We start from the raw sequence: 18,459 nt of genomic DNA, 5'->3' as shown, positions 1-18,459 counted from the left end.
AACTTCATCTCAGTGATCACCAAAGACTGGATGAAAAAGAAAAACTTTAATTGACAATGTCAATCCTTGCCCTTTGGCACTTAATTGGCAGCTCGGCGTGGCCGGCCATGCACCAAATTTTATCATTATCAATGATTACTGTGATTACGACTAGTTATACGTTACTGGTTACATCATGTTATCATTAAATATGAACTTGAAGTGTACTTTTGCCGTTGTCCAATATCTAATAACTATTCAAGATATCTGTAATAAGAGGTCGTTCACATATTACGTAATCGGCCAAGGTAGGAGGGAGTTTCCAAATGATTACGCTAGTGAATAGTGTAATTTTGACACAATAGATGTGTAAAACTAAAGCTGATTACGGAGGGAGGGGGGGGGGGGGGGAGGGTAAGAATGTGAACGACCCCTAATAGTAATGCTGTCAGTCGATCATATCAATACAATGAGTGTGGATAGATTGTCAAAACTTTCAATTAACACATAATTTGCTGAGTTTGGCTAGTTTAGCCTCAATACGCAAATTTACACAAATTAACCCAGCTTTGTTTCGGGAATGAAGATAAAAATTATAGTATTATTAGTATTAGTAATTAATAAAAGCGTTCATTATTGAAGAGTAGAGAAATACTTATAAACAATTAAAAACATCCCATATAAAAATTTATTTACAAGAGAGCAATAAATAAATCAGAATATGCCAAACAGCTTTTTGGAGTCAACAGTTGCAACCTCCAATTTTAGTTTTATTTAGATTTAGAACCATCGTATTTTTATCACTTATCATATTGCTTAATTTGTAATCATATCAGAATATCATGTCGGGCCACATCTTTGCATCATTACACTAGGAAACTTTATAGCCTGATACAACAGTTCCGCCATTTTATATTGATACTTCCTCTCATGTTTCAATTCCGGGGAAGTATGAAAATCGATTCACCTCTTGGCTGTCGATGTTTTAAAAACGAAATGCAAAAAAACCAACGTCTTGCTCAGACGACTCAAAATTTATGTGAAAACTAAATTTAGGTGGTTTCTTAAATTAAACTATAAAAATGTACAGGAAATAACCCCAAGGTCAAGAACGGTCCTAATCCTTCCTTCAACAAGATTCCCAAATGAGTGAAAGGATCTAAAGAGTGATGAGTTTTGATTGGCAGTTTCTAATTGTCATTACAATTACGCTGTCTGCAAGGGAAATTGGCTGTTTCTACTTCATCGCAATCAGCAACCTGAAAAATGAAAGGACTTAAAATAAAAAGCAAAGATTAATGATAAAAACGATATTTGAAATATCAAATATCTAAACTAACAATAAAAAAGAGATGGATTGTTATTTGTTATGCCCGCAGCATTAAAAATAAATGTACCTTGGTGATGGTTGAAAAATCTCCTCCTTCCGAGGGGAACTGTTGGCGGGACTTCTCTCTATTACCTCTACACTTTTCAAAGTCTGTCACCACACATTCTCCGTAACTCCATATTCCCCACTCGCAACCGCCTGAGGAGATAAGTGTAACGAATGACAAAGCTTGATGCAGTGCAAGTGGGTTACTGGGTAACCAATAGTAAGAATCGCAGTGAAACAGTGTTTAAAATCACACTCACGGGTATCACACTGTTGTCCAACAATCTGAGGATTACATTCGCAGTTTCCAGTATAAAGGTCACATTGGAAGTTTCTGGATCCTTCTGGATGGCAGTTACAATCTGGGGTGTATGGGAGTTATTTCTTGGAATTATAGACTAGGTTTAAATAGTGGGAGGAGAGCGATCTGTCTCTTTTGAGACGTGACAGTAAGCTCTGATTTAATGGTCACTGCTGGCAGCTGATTGGTTAATTGTTGTACCAACTCTAGTATAAAGGGGGCTGTCTCTAACTGGACGACGACCTACCTGAGTTTAGCGATCTGAAGGAATCAACGAATGGCAAGAGAGACCTCCGTAAAAAGTGAGCACTTACCAACACACGACCGGGAATCAGGGTTCAGGTATTGGAGATTTGGACAGCCGTCACAACGTCGGTCATCATACCTGTTCTGAGTGTACTTCTCTCGGAGACTGACGTTAATGCGCACCGCACAGTTACACTGTCCTGTCCTCTGGTCACATGACATGTCACCTGGTGCAATTCAAAACTATTGAACAGGGTCACTAATATAGTAGAAATGAGCAGATTTAATGATATACCCAACAAGTACGCAGAATATATTATCCAGAGGGATAAATAAAAAAGAAACCATTTCAATTCCAAATCGTAAATAATGTTCTGATCTAACTCACGATCTCGCTTTCTATTTTCGTTCAGAGTTGACTTATAAGCCACACCGTAGGCGTTACAATCACATGGCTCGCACCCACTTCCTTTGTCGATACCATAGTGATCGGGAGCACACGTGTCACATTTAGCACCAACCACATTGGCGAGACACGTGCATCGTCCATCAGAGTCGCACGTGCTTGATACTGATCCTCCGACGTAACAGTTGCAGACTGGTATTGAAAATTGGGTTAATGACCAATACGATGTTTGCTTTTTGCTTCAAATAACAAATATATGTCGATTATAAGTTGAATTATGATAGAAAGTATTTCAAGAAATAACTAGAAGTAGAACTCAGATTCAGTATATTAGCAGGAACACTCTTGAAAGCAAATTGAAATCTCGTGATATGAACAGTAAACGGATATTTTTCAGATTTCAACACATAACTTGTGAGTTGCATTAAGAACGTACCATTACACACCCCCCTTGCTGAGTTGAAGTAGGATCCCTCATCACAACTGAAACAGGTTCTGGGTATGTCGTAAGAGCTGGGTTCGCCAACACAGGGACACTGCCCGGACTCCTTGTTACAAACTCCGGAGGTTGAGCCCGACTCGTCACAACCACATTCTACACACGATCCTGATCCGTCTCGGTAGAAACCGTCACTGCATTCATCACAATTGTGACCTGGAACGGATGAGAAGGTTACTAAGATTCAAGTGCTGACATTTTGCAGGATAACTACTCAAAGATACTCAAATAAATATTTCAATTCTTTACTAACAAAGTAAAAATTACACAAGTGCAAAGATAGTTCAGAAATGTGTAAATGGTTGCAAGAACCTACCTATATTTCCTTCCTTGCACGTGCAAGCGCCAGATTGCGCGTCACAGTTGTTGTCCACGGACCCCCGACCATCACAAGAACAGTCGGCACAAGAGCCCTGGCTGAAGTAGGTACCTGCTGCACAGTTATCGCACACTCCGTTAATAACAACCTGTAATTAGCGTTACAATTAGCGTTACAATTAGCGGACTAGATGACAATTGACAGAACGATTTTTCAAGTTGTCTAATATTAACCATTATTTCATACGATTTAAAAGTCGTACTTTGGTTAATTAATTGAACTATTAAATGAATAATTAGTCGTCGATAAATAATTTAGGGATATCTACTATCTAGTAAACGTTAGTTACCTCTCCCTCGGGGCAGGTCTCGCAAGTCCGTGAGTTAACATAGCTGAGTCCACCTTTGCAGTAGCACTGTCCCTGCCATCCACACTCTTTCATCCCCATCTCTGTGGATACATTGTTATAGAAACTTGTTTCTTAATCTTACTTGTGTCATCTCTTTTATGTTAAACGTGATTTTGGGTAAATGTTAAGAAATATCCGAACTTGAATGACAAGACCGAAGATAATGAAGAAAATTATCATTATCACCATACCATTTTAAAAGTTAATTTAAATATTCATCGTATGATTGTAATAAAATTATATCAATATTTAAAGTAAATATTTGCACAAATAATCAAACCTTGGTTTCCAGCTTGTCCACCCAGAGTATTTTCCAACACACATCCACACGGAATACACTCCTGCACGTCCAGGGAGGGGGAGAAGTAGCCGCTCTGAAATGAAGCATGGTGAAAATTGGACTTTTATAGATTTTATTTTATTGAAGAAAATATGAAAATATGAAAATATAATTTTGTGTCTTATTCTCATTTAAAAAATTAAATCTTGAGTTTGAAATTAAATTAAGAGATTAAATTGTTTTATTTGACTCACAGCACAGTTCTGACACTTCTCTCCGGCGTGTGCTTCGTCACACTGACAGATACCCGACACTGGGTTACAGATCAGAGTCTCCGATCCAACAGGGTTACATAGACAGTCTGGAGAATAGGAGCAGTGTTAAAAATACGGTTACAAATAATTTGTGGGTTTCTTTTTCTGTCGAGAAGTGAAGCTTTTTATTTCACAATAATCACCTGTGACGTATTATATTATGTTCTAGAAATTTAGCTCAGTATATTCAAGGTGAAATATTTTTCAAAAAGCGTTGATCTGACAAGACCCGTACCTGTGCACTCTCCGTACTTCAGATAGTTTCCTTCACTGCACAACCTACACACGTTATCTTCAACAAAGTGTCCTTCAGCGCACGTGCTGCACGTGCCATCTTCTGCCAGGTACTGTCCAGCCGGGCATTGCTCGCAAGAGCGCGAATCTACCAGGTAACTGAGGGGTGGTTATTTTATAGTGAGCAATTTAGTTACTTTGGTTACTATAGTTACTTTGGTTACTATAGTTACTGTGGTGATAATATAGTCACTATTATGTAGCATTATGGTGTTGATAATAGGGGTGATATATCATTAATGTGGTTTTAAGGTTAAAATAACGGATGAGTAAACTTACTTGGAATTAATACAATCACACTGCCCGGAGTTCTTATTGCAGGCGGTACCCCGAGCGTTGAGGGGATCACAGGCACAGGACTCACACCCTCCATCAGGATTATACCGACCATCATCGCACGAGTCACAGAACGCGCCGTTGTAGAAGTGTTTGCACGTGCAGTCACCAGATACAGCGTTACAGGCTGCTGTTCCCGATGGGTTACACAGGCACTCTGAGATAGGAAATATTAATCGAATATAACCAGGATAATATAGATGACCTCTCTTTTAAGAGGGTGCTATCAATCAGAGTTTATCATATTTTGTTCTAAACACTTGGAAATTAGCATAATTGGGGAGGTAAGATACCCTTGTTTGACTAATAAGGGAGAGAGAGAGAGAGAGAGAGAGAGAGAGAGAGAGAGAGAGAGAGAGAGAGAGAGAGAGAGAGAGAGAGAGAGAGAGAGAGAGAGAGAGAGAGAGAGAGAGAGAGAGAGAGAGAGAGAGAGAGAGAGAGAGAGAGAGAGAGAGAGAGAGAGAGAGAGAGAGAGAGAGAGAGAGAGAGAGAGAGAGAATAATAAGGTATTGTATTTGACCCCAGTTCCCTGAACGTACCGGTACACTGTCCAGACACCTCGTATTCGCCGTCTTCACAAGAAACACAGACGTTGTTAACCAGCTCAGTTCCTCTCTCACACTCGACACATCTAGGGATGTCAGTAATCAGTGAGACAGCACAGTATTATATTTTTTAAAGAACGTATTTACGTGATTTAGTGCTATACAAAATCAAGTCAACTGCTGCGAATTTAATTGGACAGATCTGCGACAAAACAAAACAAAAGTTGCAACAATAGCTTGGTCAACAGTTGACTAGTTACTAGGCTAACACATGTTCTGTTGTGCCATGTTTTTAAAACGTACCTATCCCCATCCACCCTATGATTAGCAGGACAAGTAGCACAAGTTCTGGGATCTCTGAAGAACTGTACATCACTGGAACACTGGCACTGGCCAGACTGGTCACAAACTGGGGACAGGGCCGCCGGGTCACATCCACATGCACCACAGTCCTCTCCGTAAAATTCGTCCTGGTAATATTTTATTGTAAGTTTTATCAACTGTTATATATATACATATCACCGCGACCGGAGACTCGCGGGCGGAACAAAATATTGCACGCGCACGCGCGTGCAATATTTCATATGTCCCCGAGGGCGCTAGCCCGAGGAGGACATATTTTCGTATAGCACGGAGGGCCCATCGGGCCCGAGTGCTATACGATTTTTCCGCCCGCGGGTCGAGGTGATGTGGATTATATCCACCAGCGGGCGTATTACAGTTAATATATAATTTTATAAATAAACAATGGAGCTTGTATAAAAGTCAACTCTAGAAAAGGTCGCCACTAATTGTTGTAACCATGGTAACACGTCACGTGTTCAATGTAAGCCAATCATAAAGGGATGTGTCGTATATATAGGGGCTGGAGATGCACTGCATTCCTGGGCCATGGGAATAATGAATGTAATGTCAGTGACGATGAATATCAATAATATAGGGGGATTATAGTGCTGATGTGTATTATGTAGTGTGTTATAATAACTTTGATATAAATCAAAGTATCTTGTCATCTGCTCACGAGCTGCATGAGCAGCCCTACCGGACACAAAAATAAAATGTATTATATAGTCAGTGTAATAAGGAATTTCACATGGAGACGATACAGAAACTGAAAATATTTTAGAGAACTCCGGGCTATATTGCTACTGGTCAAATTAAATGTCACTTGTTAGCGGGCTATATCATGAGCGGGCTGTAGAGATATCGGGCCCTTTGACAGCGGGCTGGTGAGAGCCCGCTATGCGAAAAAGCGCACGCTGGTGGATATAAATATTAGAAACAGTATGCAGGAATGTGTTCTTGGAACAAAACATACCACATAAAGCTGAGAGCACCCTCATCGTAACATAAGAACTGGAAAAAGAAAGGTGACAGTTACTCACCACACACTGGTTACATCGTCTGCCAGTGAAGTTATCAGGACATGTGCACGCGCCAGATTCCTTGTCACAAACACTGGCGAGTGAATGAGGGGAGCAGTTGCACGCTGAACAGTCTGATCCGTAGAACCCGTCCTGTTGTTATGACAAAACAGTTAGAACCCTTAGAACTAGTGGTAAAATGGAGTGACAAAGCAGTTAGAACTAGTGGCAAAATGGAGTGTCAAGAAAAGCATTTATTGTTGTGAAAATAAGTTGTAATCAGTCATCCGGAGTTCAATTACCGGTTTTAGATAAAATAAACATAAATTTTCTCGGATTAAAATATCAAACAGATTGTGGGATTACTTACCACGCACTGATCACAGAGTTCTCCAGTAAAGTTGGGTTTACAAGAACAATCTCCGCTCCGGGGGTTACACGACGCCGTTCCTTTGTCGTTACATGGACAATCTGAGGAATTGTGTTTAAAATAATATAATAATTTAGCTGCATCTCCGCTTTTTTCTTTTTGTTTGGAGTTCAGGGAGACTGAAGTTTATGCTTCGTATATTTATTCGTTATTCATTATCATCTTCTATTCCGGGTAATCACAATTTACGTTTGGAAAAGCTTATTTATGTATTTCTAGACAAAAGCTATTAAGTATTAGCTATGTGTAAAAATTATGGATCTAATACTAATCAAGTACAATAGCACAAAGGGGCACCCACCAACACATTGGTAATCACTGATGAAGGTTCCATCGTCACACTCCTCACATCTTCCATCAATAAGTACAAGTCCAACAGGACAGGGCCGACAGGTCTTGGAATTCTGATATGGTCTGTCACCCAGACAGTTGCACTGGCCGCTGTTATCGCAGGTGATATCACCACCCTCAGTGTGGTCCACTTGACACCTGCACTCCCTGCACACTCCGCCGTTCATGAAGTAGCCGTCCTGAATCAGGGAAATTGTAGATACAGGGTATTGTTTTATTTAAATAGTAATTTAGTGCTTAAAGGGGGATTATTTAAAACATATAAGTGATACGAAAAGTTTGTTTAGCAGGAACTTTCAAAATATATGTTTAAATCGTCTTTAGTATTTTAGCGTGCTGAACCTGATTATGATAGACAAAAGACATTTTTAAAATAAAAATGTCTTTTGGTCGAATATAACGGATACATAATAGAAGTTTAATTATATTAAGTTTAATTATTCGTCTCAATATTCAAGAATAATTACCTCGCATGAGTTACACTGGGGACCGGTGTAGCCACGTTGACACTCGCACACTCCTGTTATCTTGTTACATACGTTATCTGATGATCCCAGCAGTGAACACTCGCAATCTGAAGAGGGGTTAATATTAGGTGTAAGGGAAGGAGTGTGGTGTAAAGGAAGGAGTGTGGTGTAAAGGAAGGAGTGTGGTGTAAAGGAAGGAGTGTGGTGTAAAGGAAGGAGTGTGGTGTAAGGGAAGGGGTGTGGTGTAAAGGAAGGAGTGTGGTGTAAGGGAAGGAGTGTGGTGTAAAGGAAGGGGTGTGGTGTAAGGGAAGGAGTGCGGTGTAAAGGAAGGAGTGTGGTGTAAAAGAAGGAGTGTGGTGTAAAGGAAGGAGTGTGGTGTAAGGGAAGGGGTGTGGTGTAAAGGAAGGAGTGTGGTGTAAGGGAAGGAGTGTGGTGTAAAGGAAGGGGTGTGGTGTAAAGGAAGGAGTGTGGTGTAAAGGAAGGAGTGTGGTGTAAAGGAAGGAGTATGGTGTAAAGGAAGGAGTGTGGTGTAAAGGAAGGAGTGTGGTGTAAGGGAAGGGGTGTGGTGTAAAGGAAGGAGTGTGGTGTAAAGGAAGGAGTGTGGTGTAAAGGAAGGAGTGTGGTGTAAAGGAAGGGGTGTGGTGTAAAGGAAGGAGTGTGGTGTAAAGAAAGGAGTGTGGTGTAAAGGAAGGAGTGTGGTGTAAAGGAAGGAGTGTGGTGTAAAGGAAGGAGTGTGGTGTAAAGGAAGGAGTGTGGTGTAAAGGAAGGAGTGTGGTGTAAAGGAAGGAGTGTGGTGTAAAGGAGGGAGTGTGGTGTAAAGGAAGGAGTGTGGTGTAAAGGGAGGAGTGTGGTGTAAAGGAAGGAGTGGTGTAAAGGAAGGGGTGTGGTGTAAAGGAAGGAGTGTGGTGTAAAGGAAGGAGTGTGGTGTAAAGGAAGGGGTGTGGTGTAAGGGAAGGAGTGTGGTGTAAGGGAAGGAGTGTGGTGTAAAGGAAGGAGTGGTGTAAAGGAAGGGGTGTGGTGTAAGGGAAGGAGTGGTGTAAAGGAAGGAGTGTGGTGTAAAGGAAGGAGTGTGGTGTAAAGGAAGGGGTGTGGTGTAAGGGAAGGAGTGTGGTGTAAGGGAAGGAGTGTGGTGTAAAGGAAGGAGTGGTGTAAAGGAAGGGGTGTGGTGTAAGGGAAGGAGTGTGGTGTAAAGGAAGGAGTGGTGTAAAGGAAGGAGTGTGGTGTAAAGGAAGGGGTGTGGTGTAAGGGAAGGAGTGTGGTGTAAAGGAAGGATTGTGGTGTAAAGGAAGGAGTGTGGTGTAAAGGAAGGGGTGTGGTGTAAGGGAAGGAGTGTGGTGTAAGGGAAGGAGTGTGGTGTAAAGGAAGGAGTGGTGTAAAGGAAGGGGTGTGGTGTAAGGGAAGGAGTGTGGTGTAAAGGAAGGAGTGGTGTAAAGGAAGGAGTGTGGTGTAAAGGAAGGAGTGTGGTGTAAAGGAAGGGGTGTGGTGTAAAGGAAGGAGTGTGGTGTAAAGGGAGGAGTGTGGTGTAAAGGAAGGAGTGTGGTGTAAAGGAAGGAGTGTGGTGTAAAGGGAGGAGTGGTGTAAAGGAAGGAGTGTGGTGTAAAGGAAGGAGTGTGGTGTAAGGGAAGGAGTGTGGTGTAAAGGAAGGAGTGGTGTAAAGGAAGGGGTGTGGTGTAAGGGAAGGAGTGTGGTGTAAAGGAAGGAGTGGTGTAAAGGAAGGAGTGTGGTGTAAAGGAAGGAGTGTGGTGTAAAGGAAGGGGTGTGGTGTAAAGGAAGGAGTGTGGTGTAAAGGAAGGGGTGTGGTGTAAAGGGAGGAGTGTGGTGTAAAGGAAGGGGTGTGGTGTAAAGGAAGGGGTGGTGTAAGGGAAGGAGTGTGGTGTAAAGGAAGGAGTGTGGTGTAAAGGAAGGAGTGTGGTGTAAAGGAAGGAGTGTGGTGTAAAGGAAGGAGTGTGGTGTAAAGGAAGGAGTGTGGTGTAAAGGAAGGAGTGTGGTGTAAGGGAAGGAGTGACGTGTGGTGTAAAGGAATGAGTGTACTAAAACTAATTTATTAAGGCAAATAGAGCTGCTTAAATATGTATTTTTGACTAACCGACGCAAACTCCCTCAGATCCGAGATACATTTCATCCTCACAGTAAACACAGACATTGTCCTGAACATATTGTCCTGGACCACATTCAACACAGGCACCATCAGCCAACACCTGGGAATAAACAATTAAGAAAATTTTTCGGTTAAACTTGATATATAATAGGTGACTTTTGTAAACAATAAACAACTAATTTATATCATAAAATTAAAAAAACAAATAATATGTACATGTCAATATTCACAATCTAGTAAAAACATAATCCTCTATAGTATAAGTCTGAACTCGGCTCCTCTTCTGAACCCGGCCCCTCTTCTCACTTCTCCTCTTGTTTCTCTTCCTCAAACATCTGGATAGTCTGCTAGTCAGCCGTGCAAGGGGAGTGAAGCAGGAAACAGTGCGAGGAAGCGAGTAGAAGGTAGGTGCAGAGTGGGGTACAGTGTGGAGAACTGTGTCGTTCTGGTCTGCAACGATGACGTTGTCTACGTAGTCAGGAGGTGGGAGGAGGGTGTCAGGGGTAAGTCGGAGCTGGGATGTAGCCATCATGTAGTTGGTGTAGTTGAGAGCCAGGCAGGTGGGGTAAAGGCACTCTGGATCTTGGGGGGTGAACATTGGATCAGGATAGAGGGACGTCTGGAGAGGGGAGGATGGAGGGGTCAAAAGTTCACCAATGTTGACGTAAGTGTGATCTTGGTTCTTCAGCTGTACATTAACGTAGCTTCTGTGACTCTGGGATGACGGGGTGAGATTTCTCCGGGGTCGTACGTTGACATAAGGGGAATGATGGTGTCCAGAGACGATGGTAAAAGGAGAGGTGTCATGCTGAGGAATGGTCCTGCTGGAAGAAGTCGTCTTCATCGTCAATTTGTGAGAGAGACCTTTCGAAGTAAAGGACTTTTGGAGGATTTTTGCTCTGTTAGCAGAAGGGGATGATTTAATTGTGTCCATGAGAAAGATAAGTGGTGGATCAGCAGATTAGTAGTAGTGGAGTAGAGATAATGGTATAGGTGTCTCACGTGTGGAGAGGTTATATACATCTTCTGAGCTTGCTAAACGATCACATGGTATTGTCATAACAAGGTAGGAGACGTGAGCCACCCATCTTGATTCTTGAGCTAACGATCACATGGTATTGTCATAACAAGCTAAGAGACGTGAGCCACCCATCTTGAGCTACTCAGTACACGGTGATATGGTGGGGTGTTACCTGATACGTGACAATAAGGTGCTGAGATCAGGTGACTGGATACGATCCACGAGTATATCATCACCGAGAGGATCTCGCGTGGATCAGATCATTTTCAGTGACATGACCTCTAAATAATTTGATATGTTTACTGAACATATGACCACCAACTACTAACATAACGTGTTATACAATCAAAATCAGGGGTGTAGGAATGATTTTCTTCATGGGGGGGCCAAATTCTAAATATTTGTTGGCGATTCGCGCCACAGCCTAAATTGTTTGGCGCTTCGCGCCAAAGCTTGAATTTCGAGGGTAAGGACAAAAGGAAATTGCAGCATGTGCGGTATCGCGATTTTTCACGTTTGCCGCGACAAGTCGCAATTTTTCAGATCCTGGCCTCACGACAAATCGCGATTTTTGCAGTTCTCCGCGTCAAATTGTGCATTTTTCTTTAAATCTGAGGACTAAATTCGCGTATTTTCCTTCAAATCTGTGGGCCAAATATCACGTTTTCTATAATTAATATATGAAACCAATCAGTATTACATCCACAACCTTTCGAATGTAGGTGCGGACTTCGAAAACCGAAAAAAATATTTTCGGCTCAGAATGATCAGGGTAGCATGAAACATGAACAAAAGTAATTTCCATGGAAAAACTTTGCAAAATTTTGACTTAGAAAATTTTCGGTCCGAGTCATTCTCGATACGTACCTCTGAAAACAGAGCTCCCGCTTCCGAGCTCGTATTGCGAAGGGGAGGCCTGCCATCCGAGATCGCATCACAAAGAGGAACCCTCGAGTCCAAAATCGTATATCGAAGTTCGAAAACCGAAAAAAATATTTTTGACTCATAATGATCAGGGTAGCATGAAACATGAACAAAAGTAGTTTTCAAGAAAACTTTGAAAATTTTTGACTTTTAAAAATTTTCGGGGAAATTAAAAAGTTGGCCCTTTTTGGCCCCTTGCCCAGATTTCATGGGGGGGGGGGGGGGGGGCGATGGCCCCCCCTGCCCCCCCGCTTCCTACACCCCTGATCAAAATAACTCAAACTCACGTGATTATCAGGGCAGGTCTCACAAGTGACCGGATCCAAGAAGGGAGCCAGATCAGGGTTACATTTACACTGTCCCGTGTTCCTGTTACAGATCTGTGAGAGGGAATTCTCTGGAACACAGCTGCATTCTAGACAACCGTCAGCTGGGCCGTAGTATCCTTCCTGTGGTAGTTAGAGTGTGATACAAATGCACTGGGGGGGGGGGGGGGGGGGGGGGGGATGCCCTTCCTAGACACGTGTTATGATTATTTATCACTAAATGAAGCAATGTACAGTGTCACAGAAATGTTACCTGGCAAGTATCACAGGCATGTCCCTCGTATTTGTCATTGCAGGTACAGGCTCCAGATACCGAGTCACAGTTGTTGTCAACGGAGCCAGCCTCATAACACTCACAATCTGAACAGAATACATTATTGTACATTGTACATTGTACATTGTACATTATTGTCACGTGACACAGAGTGTGGCATGGTAGGTTTAAGTACCAGGGAAAGGAAAAACAAGAGAAAGTATCTGATGAGAATGTAATCCAATAATTATCGAAACACTACCATTTAATTTAACTTGATCAAATAATTAATTGATAAATTCTCCAATAATTTATCTAACCTACACAGGAGCCAGCCTCGAAGAAGGTTCCAGCAGCGCAGTATGTACACGTGTTGTCCTCGACATAGGTTCCAACTGGACATCTGATGCACCCTCCATTTTCAAGAATCTGGGGGTTGAGGAGACGTTTTAATTTGATATAAAATATATCCTTATGCTATCAATGAGTTTTATAGCCCGCATCTTATAATAAAGATTTATTTAGAATATACAATGTACATCTATTCAAACAGTTTCCATAGACATGATATATCACCCTAGTCTCAATTTTAAAGCCTCAAGTCTCCACAACGAAAAGTAAATGACTCACCGTGTTGTCTCCACAAGCTCCACACCTCTGAGCATCAACAAACGGTCCGTTCTCCTCCACACACTGACACTGTCCTGAGACATCATCACAGAGGTTGTCAGCGGAGTTATCAGGGTCACAGTTACAGGGTACACAGCCCTCTTCTGGTCCGTATAGTTCTTTCTGAGAAGTTTATTTGTTTTTTTGTTTATTTGTTTATTTGTTTATTTGTTTATTTGTTTATTTGTTTATTTGTTTATTTGTTTATTTGTTTATTTGTTTATTTGTTTATTTGTTTATTTGTTTATTTGGTCAGCAGTGAGTAGATACGAAATCAAAAAGAATGGTTCTAAACAGGGGCAAAGATGATAAAGTTTCCGTTCTTAAATTTGTTAAGTGGTTTAGAATTATCAGCACAAACATACCCGACAAGTGTCACACTTGTTGCCTTTGTAGTTGCCTTTACATTCACATCTGCCCGTATTTTCATTGCAGACCGATGAAGTTGATCCCTTACCGAAGCAACCACAAGCTGAAATATTGATTATTGGTCGGGTGCAATATAGTGTAACTCATTGAGTTATATTGGAAATATAATTCCGTTTTTGGGTAATTTTAAACGGTTGACTATTAAGATTATTAGAGACATTTTTACGATACAAGAATTTTCGAGATGTCAGAAATGCAACGCTTCAGAGAAATAATCTCAATATCGGCGAGTGCCCTGTTTATCTAAATCTTACGTTCACAAACGCCATTGTTCAAGAAGGATCCAGGATCGCATCTCTCGCAAGTTCTGGTGTCCACGTAAGGGAATCCCTCTACACAGGGGCACTGTCCGTCATCGTTACACACAGCGGTGTTATCTACGGTGTTATCTTCAACGCACCCACACGGTACACATGCTCCGTCAACCAGATACCTTCCAGCTGGACACTTCTCACAGCTGGAGAGTGGAGAGTTAATTAATTAATTATCTGGAGTGGAGAGTTAATTAATTAATTATCTGGAGTGGGGTGTTAATTAATTAATTATTTGGAGTGGAGAGTTAATTAATTAATTATCTGGAGTGAGGAGTTAATTAATTATCTGTAGTGAGGAGTTAATTAATTAATTATCTGGAGTGGGGAGTTAATTAATAAATTATCTGGAGTGAGGAGTTAATTAATAAATTATCTGGAGTGAAGAGTTAATTAATTAATTATCTGGAGTGAGGAGTTAATTAATTAATTATCTGGAGTCGGCAGTTAATTAATTAATAATCTGATATTTTAACAAATCGATCAATAATTCAATCGATAAAATGAAAATTTATGAAGTATTTTGTTAAGGGTAACAAATAAATAAATAAGAATTAATTATAAACAAAACTTCTCAAGACTGTGCAATATGCATCAATTTAAACAGTAACGTTTTGAGAGCTTTTAACTTATTTAACGTATCCCCTATCTTCTAACAAGTAATAAATTCAAAATGTCTGAGGAAACGCACCGTCTAGTATTAACGAAGGGGATACCAGCAGGGCAGTCACATTGTCCGGTCTCTTTGTCACAAACGTTACTTGAAGCGTGTCCCATGTCACAGTTACAGGGGTGACATCCGCCCTCAGAATCATAGAACCCGTCCTAGGGTGGAGTGAACGGTTAGACTGAGCTATTTAATGCTATTTATAGAACACCAACAACTCGGACCCGTTACTAAATTTTATTAAATGGTTGCGGGTCCGAGTTGTTGGTGTTCTTTAAATATGTTTGCTTGTGTCAGTGAAAGGTTAAATCGTTTAAAACCTTTTACTGACACAAACACAACATAAAAGACCAGGTCACTAGATATTTGATTTAACTCCACAATATATACATGAATTCATTTTTCTCGTCAATATTTTAAATGCTACAGTCTTTGGTTTGTTAGAACCTCTTAAACACACCGATATTTGCTTAACTATCTATTAAAATGTCGAACTTTTCTTCGGTAACCGTAGCTTCTATTAAACTATTTATAACGAATTTTGACATGCTGTGATATTCCCTTGTGGATAGGGGAGTCGAAGCATTCTTTTTGACACGTGACAGTGATTGAATTGGAGTTTGATTGGTCATTGGTCAATAGTGGAAGCTGATTGGTTAATTTCTGTTACGTAAAAATATTTGCTTCACCTGCCACCCGAATCCACATCTAAATTTTAACTCTTTAATCAATTTTAAGACAACGATATCGTCATCCCAAAGAGAACAGGATATTTGGGTTAACTGTTCATTAATTCTTAAAACCAACGGTTAGGTCACTTATTAAACTTATTTCATATTATTATTTACCTTGCATTCGTAACAATTGAGACCCTGGTACCTATCCTTGCACTCGCACTGTAGGGTCGTCGAGTCACACGCGTTGTTAAGAGATCCCACTGGGTTACAGTTACACTCTGAAGGTAATAAGGGTCTCATTGGTTATGAAGATAATAAGGGTCTCATTGGTTATGAAGATAATAAGGGACTCATTGGTTATGAAGGTAATAAGGGTCTCATTGGTTATGAAGGTAATAAGGGTCTCATTGGTTATGAAGATAATAAGGGACTCATTGGTTATGAAGGTAATAAGGGTCTCATTGGTTATGAAGATAATAAGGGTCTCATTGGTTATGAAGATAATAAGGGTCTCATTGGTTATGAAGATAATAAGGGTCTCATTGGTTATGAAGATAATAAGGGTCTCATTGGTTATGAAGATAATAAAGGTCTCATTGGTTATGAAGATAATAATGGTCTCATTGGTTATGAAGATAATAATGGTCTCATTGGTTATGAAGATAATAAGGGTCTCATTGGTTATGAAGATAATAAGGGACTCATTGGTTATGAAGATAATAAGGGTCTCTTACGTTTTAGGGTCTTCACTCTTTAGGGATGTCAAAAGGTGTATATCGTAAAAACAGTATACCGTATGTTTGCAGACATGGGTAAATTTATAGTTTAACTTGTGATTTGTAATTTTGCGATGCTACTAGATCCTACCTTAAATAACGACAAAAGGGACAACTAACCGTAGGTGGTGACGACAGAGAAAGCCTTGAAAGCCTTGCCCCTGTACTTGAACAGAGCATTATACTTTCCAGATTTCTCTACAACTCCCAGATTGATGACGGACCTTAGGGTCCATTCGGAGTCCAATTGTAAACTGAAAAAGAGCTATCGTCAGCATGGAGTTCTTGTTGGGTACTTAGGATATAAGGATAGTATACCTGTAGTGTTGACAATTTTGGCGAGCTTGCTTTGTCAAAATTACGTCTTTGATTCCATAATACGATCAGCGGACGTGTCAACCCCAATACCAGGTCAATTTATTATATTACATTTATTATATGATATTTAGTATTTACAGTACGAAATCTAAAGGGGAAGTCGACGTCAAAGATTCCCCAAAATTGTCATTAAACAGTCTAGTGTCTAGGGTGTGACAAATGTATGACAAATGTGAAAACTCTAGTTCAGGGTGTGACAAATATGACAACTTACAATTCGTCAGTGACCTCAGTCCCCTTGATCTGACTTTTTCTTTGTGTACTGGACTTGCCGTTGTGTCTCCACTCAATGCCCCGCTTTGGCATCTCCGACATACCGTTAACAACAGTGGTCAAGCTCACTTCACTTCCTTTCTGTACTCGTACACTACTCAGCTCGTAGGCTGTTGGGGGGGATTATTCTAGAAGCTTCTAGTTTTTAAGAGTCATGTCGGAAGAGATTATATTCTTGAAATTTCAAGCTTTTTAGAATAATAATTTTCTTTTTCTTCTCCCGTCAAGTAACGCTGTAAACTTAATAACACATCAACTAGTAGATCTGGGGGTAGGTTCAACATGGCCCCTCCAAGCTAGCTGGTTATACTCACTGATAACGTCCACATAAGCGATCTGCTCCTGTACCACCTGACCCTGCTCCGGATGGTCGAATATAAACCGACACGTGTATCCCTCGTCATCTTCTGGGTAGTAGTTCAGAGACATAAAGTTCATCTCCTCTAGGATCTGAGAGAATGGGTTTTATAGCATTCGTTAACTAATCGAGGAATTAATCGGATGATTTAGCAATTGATGGATCAATTTCTTGATCAGTTAAGTCAAAAACGAACTTAGAAACAGAAGTGAAATCAGAAACGCCAGTTGATCTACCACTCTCCTTTTCAACTGATATCCTAACAATAAAGAACTATTTACTAAACAAGCACCTGATGTCCACAGCCATCACTCTCGCACCCATCAGGACCAATCCATAGGGTCTCATTAGCAGCCCCGTTCTCCAGGACACAACTCAGCAGGGCTGGATCTCCGTACTTCACCACGTCACCCTGCGCTCGCGCGACTAAAACACGAAGAGGATTAGTTCATGTCTTCAGCCAGGATTCTGTACTCAGATCATCATAAGTGTGAATTAAACTGACATGATTCGAAGTTTAACGCACATTCACTTGCTCACTTGCCTGATCACACTTCATACATTACACACTTCATACTTGGTTAAGTCAGTCTGGAAACTTTGATTAGTTAGAATTTAAAGCTACATTTCATTTGTTAATGAGAGCACTATAATTATAGTGCAACAATTTAGAATTGGCGGTCGATATCTCTGTATCATTTCCACTCGAAAGGAGCTTTTAGAATATCAATGGGATCGATCAAAAATGGTCCTCGGTATTAATTGGATTGGGTTTTATGCGTATTTTGATTGGCTGAACTTTCTAAAAAATCGCCAATTCTAAATCGGTGCACTATAGTACTGTAGTGGGGTAAACACTGATTGTTTAGGTGGCGGAGGGATGAACCAACAGTTTCATTAACAAACCTTGCAAGGTGGGTCTGAGAGAGAGAGAGAGAGAGAGAGAGAGAGAGAGAGAGAGAGAGAGAGAAAAAACAACTGTCATTTAATATGATCATCGGAGTTTTATCGTAATACTGTTTACAAATGAATTGGCTTATCTAAAGTGGCCTCTCAAGGTAAGATACATTTGTTGAACAATAACTGGGGCCCATTAAACTATATTTTATTTACAGGAAATGTTCAGGTTACAGGTATCTTTGTTTAGGAGAGTTTTGTTAACAGTTGAAACCTGTTGGAATCCATTTGGGATATTCATCACCGTAAGACAATATCTGCACGGATATTATATACTGAGTTGAGTATATCAGGGTAAAACGATTTGTACCGAGTTTTGTCAAATTTAAATGTTTGTAACAATCTTGCGACACAACTAACATCCTCATCTTTAGTTAACTGTCTAGTATTACGACACATTATGTCATGTCAATATTGGGCCTTTGGG

At 40.6% G+C, this 18,459-nt stretch overlaps 1 protein-coding gene across 1 annotated transcript in view; it reads right to left on the bottom strand.

The window, feature by feature from the left end:
- Positions 1-547: 547 nt before the first annotated feature.
- Positions 548-18,459, bottom strand: part of LOC134813553 (neurogenic locus notch homolog protein 1-like) — a 44,961-nt gene continuing 27,049 nt past the window's right edge. Inside the window, exons 24-54 of the mRNA XM_063821382.1 lie at positions 17,368-17,501; positions 17,032-17,167; positions 16,659-16,827; positions 16,187-16,320; positions 15,462-15,568; positions 14,638-14,771; positions 13,890-14,092; positions 13,572-13,678; positions 13,168-13,329; positions 12,858-12,966; positions 12,538-12,644; positions 12,246-12,407; positions 10,002-10,113; positions 7,916-8,022; positions 7,399-7,627; positions 7,038-7,138; positions 6,689-6,820; positions 5,607-5,773; positions 5,298-5,389; positions 4,702-4,915; positions 4,364-4,521; positions 4,069-4,175; positions 3,815-3,908; positions 3,475-3,575; positions 3,123-3,273; positions 2,744-2,962; positions 2,290-2,499; positions 1,970-2,128; positions 1,615-1,716; positions 1,377-1,507; positions 548-1,238 (exon numbers count right to left, since the gene is read on the bottom strand). Coding sequence (XP_063677452.1) covers positions 1,170-1,238; positions 1,377-1,507; positions 1,615-1,716; positions 1,970-2,128; positions 2,290-2,499; positions 2,744-2,962; positions 3,123-3,273; positions 3,475-3,575; positions 3,815-3,908; positions 4,069-4,175; positions 4,364-4,521; positions 4,702-4,915; positions 5,298-5,389; positions 5,607-5,773; positions 6,689-6,820; positions 7,038-7,138; positions 7,399-7,627; positions 7,916-8,022; positions 10,002-10,113; positions 12,246-12,407; positions 12,538-12,644; positions 12,858-12,966; positions 13,168-13,329; positions 13,572-13,678; positions 13,890-14,092; positions 14,638-14,771; positions 15,462-15,568; positions 16,187-16,320; positions 16,659-16,827; positions 17,032-17,167; positions 17,368-17,501 — 4,319 coding nt within the window. The 3' untranslated portion in view covers positions 548-1,169. The remainder of the gene's footprint in view (positions 1,239-1,376; positions 1,508-1,614; positions 1,717-1,969; positions 2,129-2,289; positions 2,500-2,743; positions 2,963-3,122; positions 3,274-3,474; positions 3,576-3,814; positions 3,909-4,068; positions 4,176-4,363; positions 4,522-4,701; positions 4,916-5,297; positions 5,390-5,606; positions 5,774-6,688; positions 6,821-7,037; positions 7,139-7,398; positions 7,628-7,915; positions 8,023-10,001; positions 10,114-12,245; positions 12,408-12,537; positions 12,645-12,857; positions 12,967-13,167; positions 13,330-13,571; positions 13,679-13,889; positions 14,093-14,637; positions 14,772-15,461; positions 15,569-16,186; positions 16,321-16,658; positions 16,828-17,031; positions 17,168-17,367; positions 17,502-18,459) is intronic.

The sequence above is a fragment of the Bolinopsis microptera genome, chromosome 3, assembly GCF_026151205.1.
Source record: "Bolinopsis microptera isolate Bmic1 chromosome 3, MBARI_Bmic_1.0, whole genome shotgun sequence".
NCBI classification, from domain to species: Eukaryota; Metazoa; Ctenophora; class Tentaculata; order Lobata; family Bolinopsidae; genus Bolinopsis; species Bolinopsis microptera.
Note: the sequence above shows the minus strand (reverse complement) of the source record. Positions and strands in the feature narration are given on the sequence as shown.